This window comes from Molossus molossus, unplaced genomic scaffold (genome assembly GCF_014108415.1).
Source record: "Molossus molossus isolate mMolMol1 unplaced genomic scaffold, mMolMol1.p scaffold_m16_p_33, whole genome shotgun sequence".
Taxonomy (NCBI): Eukaryota; Metazoa; Chordata; class Mammalia; order Chiroptera; family Molossidae; genus Molossus; species Molossus molossus.
In genome coordinates, this window is record NW_023425370.1 from 124,903 (window position 1) to 143,004 (window position 18,102).

General features: G+C 47.6%; 1 protein-coding gene across 1 annotated transcript; it reads left to right on the plus strand.

Moving 5' to 3' along the window:
* Nucleotides 1-927: 927 nt before the first annotated feature.
* ZNF251 (zinc finger protein 251) lies at nucleotides 928-12,067 on the plus strand. Its single transcript, XM_036281212.1, has 4 exons — nucleotides 928-960; nucleotides 1,123-1,336; nucleotides 1,747-1,860; nucleotides 10,449-12,067. Exons 1-4 carry the CDS (start codon nucleotides 928-930, stop codon nucleotides 11,909-11,911), a joined length of 1,824 nt encoding a protein of 607 aa, XP_036137105.1. The 3' UTR covers nucleotides 11,912-12,067.
* Nucleotides 12,068-18,102: the final 6,035 nt, after the last annotated feature.

The following is an 18,102-nucleotide window of genomic DNA, read 5'->3' on the forward strand; positions in this document are numbered from 1 at the left end:
CTCCCAGGTGAGCAGCCCCGCCGGCGCGCTCGTTGTCCCGGGACGGGCTGCGTGGGGCCGGCCGGAGACGCAGGGGCCGACTCCGGACTGTGTAAGATCCGGCCGAGTGGGTGGGTTCGCGTGGGCGGGCCCAGCGGACCGAGGTGCGTCCCGGCGGAGCCTCGGGAGGTTTCAGCCGAGCGCGACGGGCAGGGTCGGCCGCGCGGAGGTTTAAGTGGAGATCTGCCCGGCGGAAGGTCGGTCCCGACCGGCTGGGGCGCGTGGGCGAGGTGGCGGGCTGTGTCTGCAGCCCTGGATGGCCAGACCTCGCGGCCCAGGAGGAGGCCGCAGGGGAAACTGCTGGGAGAATGAGGATCTCAGCTTGGCCTGAGGGGCGGCGAAGATTTGAGAGGCGACAGGAGGCTGGGGACAAAGGGGTGAGAAGGGCGACAGGCTTCTGGCTGTGTCCTAGGTAGCTCAGCCCCACCCGCCCCTGCGCACGTCTTCTCGCCCTGTGGGTGGGGGCAGATGGGGGCTGCACAGCCTCTGCCAGGTGTGGCTCTACACCAGCTGGACCACTGGAGCTGCAGCTTTAACTCCTCAACTCCCGGCCCCACTTGGACTCTGGCCCTGCCAGTTCTAGGGACTTCCTAGTAACTGGGCAGTGGGGCACGCATTGGGTCCTGCTGCAGGGTGACCTGCCTCTGACTAGCAGCTTCTATGAGACTGTTTTCATGGCCCCAGGAGTCCACTTCAGGAATCCATTAATGCCACCCTTCACGTGTCCAACCTTAACACCCCTTGGGCTCTGGAAGTTAATGGAGTGACTTAATGACACTGAGTGGGTCTGAGTGTGGGTCCCTTCCCACCGAGGGTGAGCTGGGGAGGCCCAGGCCAGGGCAGCCCCCCTCAGGTCCTGAGTCTTCCTTCAGATCCTGCTCCCCCAGGATGGCAGCCGCACTCGGGCTTCCAGCACCCCAGGTGAGTTCACCTTCCTCCCTGCCCTCCCTCCTCTGGAGTGATGAACCCAACTCCTGGAGAAGCTGGGCGTCCTGGCACCCAAGGACAGGGCTTTGGGACTGGACTCACCCCCTCCCCAGGGAAAGGAACTCTGGGGGCTCAGTCGGGTCCCTGTGACTGAAGAAGGCGGCCAGTCCTCGGACTGAGCGCAGCAGGTGTGCCCAGTGGGCGCAGCCCCAGGGCAGCGGCCACCTGTCGTTACAGGAGGCGGTGCCGCTGACCTTCCAGGATGTGGCCGTGTACTTCTCTCGCGCGGAGGGGCAGCAGCTGGGCCCAGACCAACGGGCGCTGTACAGGGATGTGATGTTGGAGAACTACGGGCACGTGGCCTCACTGGGTGCGGCTCTTCCCTGGGCTTCTGGTGTGGGGATTCTGGGGAGCTTGGGGGCTGCTTCCAGACTTTGGAGGTGAAAGAAGAGGGTCCTACTCCTTGTCCCCAGGTACCATTCTGGTCTCTGCCTGGCTCCCAATTCCAGACTTTACTATGCATGCTGGTGCCCACCTATGTCTCCCCAGGGGCAAGAGAACTGATGAGTTATTCTTCAGTGCTCTCTCAACCCCTGCTTCGGTTGACCAACCCCTTCCACTCCACCAATACACACACTTTGTGACCTCTGGTGGGGCAGGCATGGTGGGAGGGCTCTGGGGAAACTACACTTCCTACCTAGCCTGGAAGACCCAGCGGGTTTGTGCTCTGCTCCAGCTCCCCGGGCCACACTAACTCAGCCAGGGCCCTCACCTCAACAGGACTCCCTGTTCCTAAGCCGGAGCTGATCTCCCAGTTGGAGCAAGGTGAAGAGCTGTGGGTCCTGGATCTTATGGGAGCTGAGGAACCAGAGCCCTTGAGCAGCTGCAGCACAGGTGAGAGTGGGTGGGGGCTGGGCAGGTGATAGAGCTCACTTCCATGAACTCCTGGGGGCAGTCTTGGACAGTGTTGTATACTCCTGCAGACATGTACATCTGCTTTAATGGCTCTCATTTTACTAATTTGTTTGCTTTCCTTTTTTTTTTTTTAATCCTCATCCAAGGACATTTTTTGCATTTATCATCAGATAGAGTGAGAGAGAGAGAGAAACGTTGACTGGTTGCCACCCACATGACCCCAACCAGGGCCAGGGACAAACTGCAACCGAGGTACGTGCCCTTAGTGGGGACTGAACCTGGGTCTCTCTGGTCTGTGGGCCGACGCTCTAACCACTGAGCAAACTGCCCAGGGCTGTTTGCTTTCCTTATAAAAATACAGTTCTCTGGTCATTAGGGAAGTTTGCATTTAGTAATTACCTCTATGCTAAAGCTGTGTAACAGCCTCATTTCTTTATATAATAGCTTTCCTACTCTCCTCCTTTAGACAGTAGCCATTGGATATCTGCCAGTTTCACTTATTACACAAACTTCTCTGTTCCTTTTCTCTTGCATCTCCGAATCTTAGTCAATGTTTTTTTTTAATCCTCACTCGAGGATATTTTTACATTTATCTTCAGACAGAGTTGAAGGGAGAAAGAGAGGGAGAGAGAGATAATCATCGATGTGAGAGAGGCACATCGATTGGTTACCACCTGCACGACCCCAGCCGGGGCTGAGGATGAACTGCACCTGAGGTACGTGTCCTTGGTCGTAATCGAACCCGAGACTCTTTGGTCCGCAGGCCGATGCTCTAACCTCTGAGCCAAACTGGCCAGGGCTCAATGGTAATTTTTTAAAAATGTTCTGTTGAACATATTTTTATTAGTTGATTTCTCAGCTCTAAGCATTATCTCTGACTCCCAGTGAGTGAGACAACCAGTGATGTGTTCTGCTTTCCACTTTCTCTCCTCGTTATCCTCCCATTTTTGGTCAATTGTCAAAGGACATGACACATTATCACTCATATCTTCGTCTTTGTTAGTGCCCTGGATTTGCAATTAAGTGTATTAATTGTTCACCCTGATCCTTTCTCCAAATTTTTCTCTAGCATCTTCTGGTTGGATGAAGTTTAACCTCTTGTAATGTAAAGTTGAGTTTTTTTGTTTGTTTGTTTTTAATATTTTTTCTTTAGCCCAGCTGGTGTGGCTCAGTGGTTGAGCATTGGCTTGTACCCCAGGAAGTCACCAGTTCGATTCCCGGTCAGGGCACATGCCCAGGTTGTGGACCCAATTCCCATATTTTTTTCTTTATTGATTTTAGAGAGAGAGGAAGGGAGAGGGGGAAAGAGAAATATCGATGAGAGAGAGCATCGATTGGCTGCCTTCTCCATGTCCCCCACTGGGGACTGGGCCCACAACCTGGGCATGTACCCTGACCCAGAATCGATCTGGTGACCTCGGATGCACGGGTTGATGCTCAGCCACTGAGCCACACTGGCCGGGCAAAGTTGCTGAGTTTTAACAAAGAGACACGACTGTGTTAACCAAACCTCTATCAAGATACAGTACCTCACTGTGATCCAGGAGGTTCCCTGGGTATGCAGTGTATGTTATTGAACGCATGCGTACCTTTTTTGACTGGAGATACACCAAAAACTGAATAATTTTTTACAACTATGGTTCTAGTAGCCACTGTTTTGTGGTAATTTTAACTAACATGCTGATTGCGCTATTCTAAACACGTAACAGGATTAGGGTATTATGTATGGTTAGTGCCAATGTGGATTATCTCAGGTGAGCTCTGACATCAGGGGCCCCAGCAGTGCTCATGAGAAGAGTTCTCATTTAGGAACCTGAAGTCCTGTCTGGGCAGTGGGAGAAGGGGCCGCCCAGGAGACGATGTGGGTGTGTGACAGCACCCTTGACGGGGCAGCTCCCACAGAGTGTCCAGGTGTCCATGCCTTTCAGTTGGATGTGAAAAGATGGTTCTGTTTCTGTGGGGTTTTCTCATGTATTGGAGCATGAGAAATTACTCCAAACGCCCCAAAGTCTATTGGAAATGGGGGTTGCCCAGGCAGAACCTGGTGAGGGTTGGATGCGGGAGAGGATGTTTCTCCGTGTCAGTGTGCCCTAGGGACTCAGGCACCACTCGTCCTCCGATCTTGATGTTTGAGCTCTAGCAGCACACCTGCACGAAGATTCTTGTTGGGCTGTGGTTGCAGTGACCTGTGTCAGCATCCTTGGGCTGGCCTCCGCTGTCACACCCTGTAACGATTTGTCAGTTTACACGTGCTGTCCTACCATGGGTTACCTCTAGGAAGCAGCAGAGCATCACCCCTGCTGCTGTTCGCCTCAGGGTAACTGTGGGGAAGGTCCTGGCAGGCAGGTGCATGAAGCTCTGACTGTTCATTTATCTCTTTGTTTTTGGGGTTCTGTTTTGGCACAATTCAGTGGATTCTGGTGATGTATGAACCAGAGGTTCTGCTGGGTCTGTCATAATGCCATTGACAGTGAGTGAGGTCACCTACGTGTTAGCAAGCAGCTCTGTCCCTGTGGAGTTGAGAACATGTCACAGTGGAACGTTTTTACCCACTGTCCCAAAGAAAAGGGGTAAAATGTCTATAACAGCATGAGATATATTTTAAACTTGCATTTACTTCAATATGAGATATCAGGAAGGAACTAGAATTTAACATGAATTTTGTATGATTCCTAAAAGGAGATTACAGAAGAAAATGACTAACAATTGGATATTTCTCTGAGCTAATGTAGATGCGCACTTGCGCTCGTGAGCTCTCTCTCTCTTTTTTTTTTTTTTTTATCCTCATCCGAGGACATTTTTCCATTTTTTGTTCAGGTAGAGTAGGAGGGGGAGAGAGGAACAGAGAGAGAGAGAAACATCGACGTGAAGGGACACATCGAGTGGCTGCCACCCGCACGACCAACCAGGGCCGGGGACAAACTGCAACCGAGGTACATGCCCTTAGCGGGAACCGAACCCGGGTCTCTCGGGACCGCAGGCCGACACTCTAACCGCTGAGCCAAACCGGCCAGGGCATCTCTCTCTGTCTCTCTGTATATACATATATGTAAAACCTTTGTCTCTCCTTTATATTATAGCCAGGGAAAAATTATTTCTTTAAAAATACTTTTTGTTGAAAAGTAACTTACATACATAAAATCACACCACTTGTAACTGAAGCGCTTACTGAGTTTTCAAGAATTGGACCCAGACACATAACCATCAGATAAGAAACAAAACGCTACCAGCAGCATGGAAGCCCCTTTACTGCCCCTCCAGTCACTGGTGCCCCCAAGGTAACCGCAAAGTTTTGTTTGGTCTTGAGCTTTATATAAACTGAATTGCTTTTCCCCTCAGAATTAGGTGTGTGCTGATCCGTGCTCGCTGTCCCATGTCATGTTGTCTTACCTGCGTACCCCTGCTGCCTACGGCTCATCCATCCCACTGCTGGTGGGCATGTGGGTCACTCCCTAGTCAGGCTTAAGTGATCTCTGTTCACTGTAATTTTCTAGCTATTTATTTACAACTATTCTGTACACAGAAATGTCACTAATGCTTTCAATTTTTTCTTCCGCAAACTTGATAAACTATTATTGCTTCTGATCACTTACATTTCCTGTGAATGGTGATTTGGCTTCTTCTTTTCTACTCTTGTCCCAGGGTATTTCTCTCTGTGTTGTTGCTCTGTCTGGGGAGCACTGACTGGGAAGTGCAGCCAGGTATATCCAGCCTCAGGTGGAGCTGCCTACCCTCACCCCCAAGTGTAGAGTTTGTTGTAGGTGGGAAATACCAGTCCCAGGTTATATGAAGGAAGTTTCCTTCTGGTTCTAGTTCTCTTAAGAGTTTGGCTTTTTTTCCTAATCAGAAATGAATGTTGGCCCTGGCCGGTTTGCTCAGTGGTTAGAGCGTCGGCCTGTGGTCCAGAGAAATGAAAGTTGGATTTGATCAATTTCTTTCTGCCTCTGTTGTGGTTACTGTACAATTTTTCTCTCATTTTCTCTAAGTGTGGTGAGTTTCCCTGGTCTATTTTTCTCATGATACACTGAATTTACAATCTTGGAATTACTCAAATTTTTATTCCTGTTATATATTACTGGCTTTGGCTTGTCAATGTTTATTTAGGGTTTTTGCACCTGTCGTTATGAATGAGATTGGCCTGAAACTTTTCCTTTCTCACACTATTGGTGTCACGTGTTGGTATCAAGGTTGATAATCTCACGAAAGGAATTGGGGCACTTACTATCACTTTCTGTTTTCTGGGTATAACTGATAAAGAACAAAAGAGAAAAGGAGACATCATACGCATACTGCAGATATCTAATAAAAAGGTATTTTGAACACATGTATGCTAAGTTTTTGAACATTGGTAGAAAATGTATAAATATCCTAGAAAAATACTATTTATCAAGATTGACACAAGAAAAGGTTAACTATTAACTACATAATTATATAACTATTAACAAAATTGACTCAGTAATTTAAAACCCTTCCTCAGGGAAAATGCCAAGCCCTGACGGCTTTACCAACCAAACACATAAGAAAGAAATACCACCTACCTTACATAAATATTTCCAATAAAAGTTGGTTTATACTGTATGTGTAGTTTTAGAACATTATTTTTTTTACTTTATAATAGATCATATGGACTTTAAATTATATTCTGTTATATAATTTTACTGGCAGAATGGTATTCTGTTATATGGGTAGTCTATGATTGGTTTGAGCAATCCCGTTTTTTTTTTTTAATTGCAGTAACATTGCTTATTAACACTATATAAATTTCAGGTGTACAACTTTATAAATTGACATCTGTGTACTCTATTGTGTGCTCTGTCTCAAAAGCCTAGTCTCCTAGTGTCACCATACATCTGACCCATTTTACCCAATTCACCCTCTCCCACCCTCCTTCCGCCAGCAACCACCATTCTGTTGTCTGTGTTAATGAGTTGGGTTTTGTTTTGTTAGTTCATTTGTTACTTTTTTGTTTTATATTCCAATATGAGTGAAATCATATGGTTTTTGTACTTTTTCGTCTGATTTATGTCACTTATTATGATACCCTCAATATCCATCCATGTTGTCCCAAATGCAATATTTCATCATCCATTGAACGTACTTGGGTTGTTTTCATTCTTGGCTATTGTGAATAATGCTGCAGTGAACAAGGGGTACATATATCTTAATGAATAAATGTTTTTAAATGTTTTGGATAAATACCCAGAAGTAGAATTGCTGGATCATATGGAAGTTCTATTGTTAATTTTTTGAGGAACCTCCATACTGTTTTCCATAGTGGCTGCACCAATTTATAGTCCTACCAACAGTACACGAGGGTTCCCTTTTCTTCACATACTCACCAACACTTATTTCTTGTGCTTTGGTTATTAGCCATTCTGAAAAGTGTGAGGTGATATCTCACTGTTGTTTTGGTTTGCATTAGCCTGGTGATTAGTGACGTTGAGCATGTTTTTATATATCTGTTGGCTATCTTTGTGAACTCTTTGAAAACCTGTCTGTTTAGATCGACTGCCCATTTTTTAATTGCATTATTAATTTTTTGTTGTTGAGTTGAAAATTTTCTTTATCTATTTTGGATGCTAGTTCCTGATTGGAGGTATTGTTTGTAGATACCTTCCTTATCCCATAGGGTGCCTTTTCATGTTGTTGACTATTGCCTTTGCTATGCAGAAACCTTTTAATTTGATGTAGTTTACTTTTTTTTTAATCCTCACTCAAGGACATTTTTCCAGTTTTTGTTCAGATAGAGTGGGAGGGAGAGAGAGAGAAAAACATTGATGCGAAAGGGACACATCAAGTGGTTGCCACCCGCACGACCCAACCAGGGCCGGGGACAAACCGCAAAGGAGGTCTCTCTGAACCGCAGGCCGACGCTCCAACCTCTGAGCCAAACCTGCCAGGGCAGTTTACTTTTTTTTAATCCTCACTTGAAGCTATTTTTTCCCATTGAATTTTGTTTTATAAAGAGTTGAAGGGAGGGAGGGAGAGGAGGGAGACAGAGGGAAACATCAGTGTGAGACACATTGACTGATTGCCTCCCTCATGCAGCCTCCCTCATACACCCTGACCAGGGCCAGGAGCGAACCTGCAACCCAAGTGTGTGCCCTTGACTGGGAATAGTACCCCTGACCCTTTGGTCCTTGGGCCAGCCCTCTAACCATTGAGCAAACCAACCAGGTCTAGTTCTAGTTTTTTATTTCTGCTCTTTTCCCCCGTCTTTGGAGTCAAGTTCACAAAAACAACACTGAGACCAAGTTCCATAAGCTTAGTGCCTATGTGTTTTTTATGTAATTGTTTCAAGTCTTACATTCAACTTTAATCCATTTAAGTTATTTTTAGAGCATGATGTAAGATAAGGGTAAGTTTTATTCTTTTGCATGTGGCTTCCCAGTTGTCCCAACACCATTTATTTATTTATTTATTTATTTATTTATTTATTTATTTTTTTATCCTCACCCGAGGACATTTTTCCATTTTTTGTACAGATAGAGTGGGAGGGAGAGAGAGGAAGAGAGAGAGAGGGAAACATCGATGTGAAAGGGACACATCGAGTGGCTGCCACCCGCACGACCCAACCAGGGCCGGGGACAAACTGCAACCGAGGTACGTGCCCTTAGCGGGAACCGAACCCGGGTCTCTCCGGACCGCAGGCGGACGCTCCAACCGCTGAGCCAAACCGGCCAGGGCCCAACACCATTTATTGAAGAGGCTTTCCTTTGTCCATTGTATGTTCTTGGCTACTTTGTTGAAAATTAGTTGCCCACCCTGGCTGGTTTGGCTTAGCTGTTAGAGCATCTAGCTGTGGTCCAGAGAGACCCAGGTTCGGTTCCCGCTAAGGGTGCGTACCTTGGTTGCAGTTTGTCCCCGGCCCTGGTTGGTCGTGCGGGTGGCAGCCACTCAATGTGTCCCTTTCACGTCAATGTTTCTCTCTCTCTCTCTCCCCATCCCACTCTATCTGAACAAAAAAAATGAAAAAAAATGTCCTCGGGTGAAGATTAAAAAAAAAAGAAAAGAAAAGTAGTTGCCCATATATGTGTGGGTTTATTTTGGGGCTTTCTAGTCTGTTCCATTGGTCATTGGTTGGTGTGTGTGTGTGTGTTTTCCTTAGTACCATACTGTTTTGATTACTATAGCTTTGTAATATAGTTTTAAATCAGGGAGTGTGATACCTCTGGCTTTGTTCTTTTTTTTTTTCTCCTTTATTGATTTGAGAGAGAAAGGAAAGGAGAGGGAGAGAGAGAACATTGATTGGCAACCTGCTGCATGCCCCCCACTGGGGATTGGGCCCACAACCTGGGCATGTGTCCTGACCGGGAATTGAACTGGCGACCTCTTGGTGCATGGGTCGATGCTCAACCTCTGAGCTGGACCTGGCTTTGTTCTTTATCCTCAAGATTGCTTTGGATTATTCTAGTTCTGTGAAAAATGCCACTGGAATTTTGATAGAGATTTCATTGAATTTGTATATTGCTTTAGGTAATATGAACATTTTATGTAATTTTCCCAATACTACATGACATGGGATATCTTTTCATTTCTTTGTGTCTTCAATTTTTTCAATAATGTCTTACAGTTTTAGTGTACAGGTGTTTCACCTTTGTCAAGTTTATTCCTAGGTATTTTATTCTTTTTGCTGTGATTATAAATGGGATTGTTTCCTTTATCTAGTCTTTGGATAGTTCATTGTTAGTATATAGAAAGGTAGTAGATTTCTGTAAAGATTGATTTTGTACCCTGCAACTCTATTGTATTTGTTTATTATTTCTAATAGATTTTTGGTGGAGTCTTTAAAATTTTTTAAAAATTTATTCATTTGTTTTATTTTTTTCCATCACTTTAGGGTTTTCTATATATGAAATTATGTTACTGGCAAATACTGACAGTTTTACTTATATGTAATATACCATTTCTTTGGTATATATTTCCAAATTTTCCTTTTAAAAGTCATACTAATTTAATAGTCCCACCAACAGTAAAAGACAGGGATTGTTTCTTCAATTCTCATCAACACTGGGTATCATTTTTTAACTATTGAAAGTCTAAGGTTTTTTGTTTTTTTTTAAATTGATTTTAGAGAGAAACATTGATGTGAGAGAGAATCAATAGGTTGCTTTCTGCATGTGCCCTAACCAGGGATTGAACCCACAACCTGGGTATGTACCCTAATGGATAATCAAACCCACCACCTTGTGGTCTACTGGACAACACTCCCACCAACTGAGCCAACTAGCCAGGAGCTTGTGTTGGTGTCCCCATGACCATTCCCTGTCCCATTTTGCCACTCTCCCCTGCCAATACTTCTAGCAGCAGCTGCAGTGAGATTCTTGAACTTGATGTATTGTCAATTTGATAGGTGAAAAATTGTAATTTGTTTTAATTTTCATTTCTTTGATTACTAAGGAACCTAAATATTTTTATCCTGTGGACTGGCCATCTTTACTTCTGAATTCTGCCTGTCACCTACATTTACCTTATACAGATGCTTTATGGGGTCTTTTGACACATTGTGGATATTATCCCTGACAGATGGTTTTCTCCAATAATGCCTTTCTGCTTTTATGTAACAGATTTTGAGATTGGGACTGAGAAGAAACTATCCATTCTAAACCAAAAGTGCTCTGAAGAAGTAAAAAACCCAGAACTTATATCTAGAAGATTCTCGGGGTGCAATCCACAGGCACCTGTGTTGCAGGAAGCTTGGGACCCTGTGGCTAAAGTAGAAGGACACCTGTGGGAATCTGTTGGGCAGAGTTTGAAGAAACTCCATCTTCATAAGAGAGTTTTTAGGAAAGAAACTGCCATGTGCAGGGAAAGGTCTCCAGGAGAAAGAACCCAGGAATGTAGTGCATTTGATGGAAACTTGAATCTGAATCAAAATGCTGTTAGGCTTCAAAGAAATAAAACAGGAGAGAGAGCCTTTACATGTGATATATGCAGCAAAACCTTCAAATACAATTCAGACCTAAGTAGACATCAGAGAAGTCACAGTGGGGAAAAACCTTATAAATGTGGTCAATGTGGGCGAGCATTTGCTCTTAGCTCAGGCCTTATTCTGCACCATCAAGTTCACACTGGAAGTAAACCATTTAAATGTAATGACTGTGGGAAGACTTTTCGTCTCAATTCTCACCTACTTCTTCATCAGAGACTTCATACTGGAGAAAAACCTTTCAGATGTAGTGAATGTGGGAAGGCTTTCAGTCGAAGTTCAAGTCTTATTCAACATCGCATCATTCACACAGGAGAGAAACCATACAAATGTAATGAATGTGGAAAAGGCTTCAGCCAGAGTCCACAGTTAACACAGCATCAGAGAATCCACACTGGTGAGAGGCCACACGGATGTGACCAGTGCGGGAAGGCCTTCAGTCGAAGTTCAAGCCTTATTCAGCACCAGAGGATCCACACTGGAGAGAAGCCCCATGTGTGTGACCAGTGTGGGAAGGCCTTCAGTCAGAGCTCAAGCCTTTTTCTCCATCACAGGGTGCACACTGGAGAGAAGCCCTATGTTTGTAATGAGTGCGGCAAAGCCTTCGGTTTTAACTCTCACCTCACTGAACATGTAAGGATCCACACAGGAGAAAAACCCTATATTTGTGATGAGTGCGGCAAAGCCTTTAGCCGGAGTTCAACTCTTGTTCAGCATCGAAGGGTTCACACTGGGGAGAAACCTTACCAGTGCATTGAATGTGGAAAAGCCTTCAGTCAGAGCTCACAACTTGCCCTACACCGAAGAGTTCATACTGGAGAGAAGCCCTATGAATGTGGTGACTGTGGGAAAGCCTTCAGCCGGAGGTCAACCCTCACTCAGCATCAGAGGGTCCATACCGGAGCGAGCCCCCGTGCATGCAGAAAGTGTGCCCCGCCCCTTGTTCCTGGCTCTAGCCTTAGGCCACATGGACAGATGCCCACTGGAGAGAAACACTGTATGTGTGATGGACATAGCAGAACCTTCAGCCATGGCACAAACCTTGTTCTGCATTGGGCGATTCACAGACGTTTCATGTTTTCAGAATCAGTCGCTGTGTAGCTTTTTGAATCTGGCTTCTTTATTGTACTGCAGATTCATTGTGATGTTGTGTGTGCTAATAGTTCCTCCTTTTTTACTGCCAAGTAGCATCTGTTGTACGGATGAGGCAGTTTATTTATCCGTTCCCCACTGAAAAAGTATTTGGGTTACTCTGTCTGGGGCAAGTATGAATAAAGCTGCTATAAGCACTTACGGCAGGTTGTTGTATAGACCTAACTTCTCCATTGTCTTGGGTCACAGATAGGAGTAGGATGCAGGGCAACAAGGTAAGCTTGTGTTTAAATATATAAAATTGATTTTTCAGAGAGGAAGGGAGAGAGATAGAAACATCGATTGGCTGCTTTCTGCATGCTCCCTACTGGGGATCGAGCCGCCAACCCAGGCATGTGCCCTGACCCTGAATTGAACCAAGAATTGAACCCGGACCTATATGGCTCTGTCCATGGGGCGGCGCTCAATCCACTGAGCCACACCTGCCAGGCATGTTCAACCTTTTAAGGAGCTGCCAGACTGTTTTTTACATCTCCACTGGCAACATCTGAGTTTAGTTTAGTTGATTCCTCACCAGTTTTTTTTTTATTCTAGCCATCTTAGTGGGGACATCGTGGTATCCATTATTTTAATATGAGTTTCCCTATTTATTGTGATTTCAGCAATAAGCTTCTATTTAAAGTTTCACTGGGAAGTTTGAGAAACTGGACCAGTTCATGTCCATGGTGCAAACACCCTGCCATCCTGACTCAATTCTGAGACTTCCTGGAGGAATCTTTTATCTAATCCATTCTTCATTTCCTCCAAGCCAACTCTAATATGACCCCTTCAAGTCCCTTCCTTGATTAATATCTGCTCCCATCCTTCCTGTGTCTTAGGGAATTTGGGATCACTTCTGCATCTGGTTTGACATTTGTCCTGGGATTTGCTTGATTTATTCTACCTGCTCATGTTCTGATTCTGTTAATATTATTAAAATTCTTAGACACAGAACCTCTTCTGAGTGGGGACTTGACCAGCCCCATTGTGGTCTGTATAGAAGGGTCTGTAGGCCTTATCCTTTTTTCTGTATTGGGCCTACTTTATGGTCTTTTTCCTCATCTCTAAAAGGGGATAAAAGTACCTGCTCCACACAATGTATGTCCTTCTGAAAAAGTAAGTCTCCTACCCTTGAGCCCCATAGCACAACCTTCATACCCACACTGCATCTTCACTCATGCTTTATTTCACTTTCTATCTGTTCTCCTACATTATATCTGGAGCTCTTTGCTGTCAGACTTTTCTTAGACACCATTCTGTCTCCAGCATATGATACAGATAGATGCTTCAGACATGTTTGGGAAGGAAGTGAGGAAGAAGCAAGGGAGGAAAAGAAGGAAGAAAAACTCATGCAATCACTTTGTCAGTCAAAGGCAGTGCATAACTGTGGAGCACTGATAGTGTTTTTGCTTGTGTTTTGTTAGTGAAGTGTGAGTGAATTACAGTTGTTTTAGTTCCTAAGCTTCTAGAGTGCCCCAGAGTGATGTTCTCCTGGCAAGACCACATCTCATACTTGTGTCTGGTGTGAGCATTGGTGCAGGCAGGAGAGAAAGACAAACATGACTCAGGAGAGGAGGTGGCTGAGCACAATCTTTGACAACAGTAGAGGGAGTCACCAGGGGAGGGACTGCCGTAGGAACCAGAAAACACAGCCTGCACATTTTCAGAAGGGAAGGTGAAAAGTGCAGGGTGGATGTGGCTGGGCCTCTGAGTTTTGGTCTTGTCTGGGAGGCTCAACTACCGAGGCCTGAGAAATCTGATTGTCACTTTGAAGAGTAGGAGACTCTCGGAGGAGACCACAAGATTGCCACGAAGTGCTCGTTTTACTTTTAAAGTGAAGCCAGCCAGCCTGGATGTGTGATGTTTCTGCAGTTGTCATGATGGAGAGTGGTTGCTGTCATCCAGTTGGGTTTTCTCTAGCGGGTACGATGGAGAGGTAGCTGGAAAGTAGAGCAGAGACCACCAGTCCATGTGTATGGAAGAAGTCAGAGGCTGGGACACGGGAGGAAGGAGCTGCGGAACTCAAACCATGGTGTTTGAAATTGAGCTTTCAGCCCTTTGCAGTTTCTTGTGATGACAGGATCCAGGGTATGGCCAGGGGTTAAGTGGTGTGGGCTTCGGCGTTCCCTTGTATGAGAGTTGCTCAGCTTTCATTTCAGGCTAAATGCAGATTAGAAAGTGCTGAAGAGCCTACCAGTAAAGATGAAGGTAAGCAATTACCAAGAGTTAAGATGACAGAGCAAGAAGATAACATGGTAGACATAGAAGATGCAGACCGTCCAGATTATCTTAAAAATTACAGGTGTAAAATAAAAAATTTAATTTCCAGGGCTGAAAGCCTTTGTAAAAGAAGGGTTTATTGGAGTATTTCTACCAAGAAGGAGACCGGGTCCTGGAGCGGGAGTCTAACCCACCCACACTCACCCTTCCCCCACCCCACCCCCCACCCCCACAGCAGCGCCAGGTGAAGACCAGGTGTCGCCGTCCTGGAGTGAAGTGGGGACAGAGGAAGTCGTCTGGAGAGAGTCTACACTGGCTGCAGACAGGGGTGGGAGGGGTGAGGACCGGCTCTGGGATGAGCCCAGGCTTTGAGGAAGAAGGCATGGCTCCCGAGGAGGGTTGGGGGCCAGGTCTGGAAAGTTCACGTGTGGTCAAAGCACAGGTTCGATGACGCCTGGCTCTTCTCTCCAGACAGTCGCGGGAACAACCCCCTGGACGTTCATCCGGCTCCTGCCCCCGCGGCTCCAGCTGCTGGCGCGCTCACTGCTTCGGCCGCCGGAATTTTACCTGGGACAGTTCGGCCGGGACTGACGAGACTGGAGACGTTAGCCCGCGGACGGGCTCGGGACCCCGCCCCCCTGCCCGCCCCGTGAGAGGAGCCGGTCCTCCCGCGCTCCCGGCTCCCGGCATGCCGCGCGCCGGCGCACGCGCATGGGACGGGCGGCGCCCCCTGGCGGCGGGCGCGGGGCGGCGCGGGGGCGGGGCCGGAGGCGGGGGGTTGCGCTGGTGACGGGAGGACGCGCGGCCGCGGCGCACTGGGCCGGCGGCGGCAGCGGCGGCGGAGGACGCGGACCGGGCGGCGGCGGCGGCGGCGACGGGAGAGCCGCGGGCAGCTCACGCGCGGCGCGCGGGCCGGGATGAGGGGCTGTGGCGGCGCAGCCCGCGCGCAGCCGGCTGGTGAGAGCGCGGGCGGTGGGCGGCGCGGGCCGGGAAGATGGCGGAGAGGCCGGCGCTGCGGCCCCCGCTCGGCCGCGCGAGGATCCGGGACCGCGGCGACCGAGGGGACGCACGAGACCGCGGCCGGGCGCGGCGGGGGCGGGGCGCGGCGGGGCGGGGCGGGGGTGCGCGAGAGGCGAGGGACCCGGGCCATGCGGGACAGGTTGTGAGGTGGGCGTGAGTGGGCGTGAGTGCGCCCGTCCCAGGATGGGCGTGAGTGCACTGCGGGCCCTCAGCTCGGGGCGTCGGCGCGGTTTCCGGGGCGCCGTCGGGGCGGGTGCGGGGCCCCCGGCTTTGTCCCGGTCGGCGGACGCGCGGGTGCGGGTGCGGGTGCGGGTCGTGGCCGCCGGGCCCCACGGATCTGGCCTCTGCAGCAGGGCGGGCTGGGCTGCTCCGCCTTCTCTCTCGGTAGCCTTCAGAGTGGGAATCCCCTCTGCTGCTTCTCGGTTGCGGGAGCGGTGTGGGCGGAGGCAGCATGTTTCGTGCCGAGGGCCGCGAGCGAGGCGGCCGTGGTGTTCGGGGTCAGGATGTCTTTTCTCTCAAACGTGCAGCGGGCTGCGAGGCCGCGGCAGCTGTGGGTGTGTTACGCGCTGCTCCCACCAGCAGCTGCTGTGGGCGCTGCGCAGCCTTCACCAGCAAAAATGCGGCGCCCCCCCCTCCCTTCTTCAGTGTCGTGTGGTTTAACCAAACCTCCAGTGACCTCTGCAGAAACCTACAGTTGCGGGCTCGTGTTCCTCCCCTGGGGCAGACAATAGGAGATTTGTCTTTGAAGCCAGTGAGGGGAATTGAACCCTGTATATCCTGGGTGCCTCTGCAAACAGCAGGTGGTTCCCGGTCAGCGGCTCTCCATTCACAATGAGCAAGGTGTGTTTCTCCTCGCTGGGGGAAGGGGAAGGAGATTTGATAGGAGGTGTGACTGTAAAGCAAGGAGACTCATTTCATAAAGCGTCCTGGCAGACTCGGTGCCCCGCAGAGGCTTGTTCAGTGAATAAACGGGGAAGCCAGCCAGTCGGTCTCCCTGCCTTCACTTTGTCTAGTCAGCTCTCTTGCCAAGGGGCTGGGAAAGAGTGGGGAAGAGGGCGAGTTCTGGAGTCAGACTGCCTGCCTTTGAGTCGTGACTCTTCTGTTTACTGCCTTTGTACTCAGTGCCTTTGGTTTCTCATCTGTAAAATGGGAGCACTAGTCATATTGGCTTCCTAGGCTGGTAATGAGGACTCAGCGAATCAAGACTGTAAAACACTTTGTGCCTGGTACATTCATTGTACGTGTTTTTAAAAGTTTGGATGTCATGACTGCCATGCTGTGGTTTCCAGGTGCATTTGCTGTGGTCCCCTAGCCTCAACCTCCTAATTTTATGTTAACGTCAAGTCTGTGGCTTCCTTTTCTTAATACAGGCAAGGTGGGGCTATATTTGGAGAAACAAGTCTTTCTGAAGGTACACAAGGAACAAATTTTGTGTACTTAGATAAATTATTATATAGAGCTGTTTTAAAATATATATTTAGAAAAAGAAAGCTTCTAATGAGCCACCTGAATTACTCTAGTTCTTACTGTCCTTGGGACTTGGTAGGATTGTTGTTGACAGAAATGAGATTTAGAGCAGTTCTTTGGCACTTCTCTGTTTGAATTAAGCTACCTAAGCCATAGTTGTTATACTTTACAGTGTCATCCTCCTAGTAGAGGAGATAATTTTTTTTAAAAGTATATTTTTATTGATTTTTTTTTTTTTTTTTTTTTTTTTAGAGAGAGGAAGGGAGAGAGAGAAACATCGATGTGAGAGAGAAACATCGATTGGCTGCCTCCTACACCCCCCTCACTGGGGATCGAGCCCAAAACCCAGGCATGTGCCCTGACAGTAAATCAAACCAGAACCCCTCAGTCCATGGGAGAAAGCTCAATCCACTGAGCCACACCAGCTGGGCAGAAGAGATAACTTTTAAACAAACTTTAAGCAACAGAAAGTGAGAACTTGGATTTACCAGTGCTGTAACATTCTGTCTTACTAAACTGTTGGTAGAAATTAGACTTAACTTGCTTCAGAACAAAGTGGATACTTCCCCATGTTTCCTAAAGAGATGATTCTCTTTCCCAGATCTAAGGAAAGGATCTCAGACTTACCCTAGACATCTCATCTCCTTTATTGGTGTGTTACTAAGAGTAGGGTCTTTCAGCATTTGTGTGGGGGATTGTTAAAGTGAGAACGTTTAATGCTCAAAACAAATGGTAATAAAACAGCTTTTTTTTTTTTCTTTTATTGATTTTAGAGAGAGAGGAAGGGAGAGGAAGAGAGAGATAGAAACATCAATGGGAGAGAACATCGACTGGCCGCCTCCTGCATGCCCCCCACTGGGAATTGGGCCCACAACCTGGGCATGTGTCCTGACCGGGAATCGAACTGGCAACCTCTTGGTGCATGGGTTGACGCTCAACCACTGAGCCACACTAGCCGGACGACGAAACAGCTTTTGTGAACAAATTGTAAAATATCTCAACATAGATTTTTATTTATTTATTTTTAATCGTTACCCAAGGATATTTTTCCATTTACCTTTTGACAGTGGAGGGAGGGGGAGAGAGAGAGAAAAACATCAATGTGAAAGAGACACATTGACTGGTTGCCTCCTGCATGACCCCAACCAGGGCAGGGACCAAACCGCACCTGAGGTACATCCTTGACTGGAATCAAACCCACGACTCATTGGTCCGTGGGCTGATGCTCTTAACTGCTGAGCCAAACTGGCCAGGGCTCAACAAAGATTTTTATGTTTTGTTTTGTTTTTTTAATCCTTACCTGAGGACATTTTTGCATTAATTTTAGATAGAACAGGAGGGAGAGAGGGAGCAGAGAGAGAGAAACTTCGATGTGAGAGAGAGACATCGACTGATTGCCACCCACATGACCTCATCCGGGGCCGGGGCCAAACTGCAACCGAGGTACGTGCCCT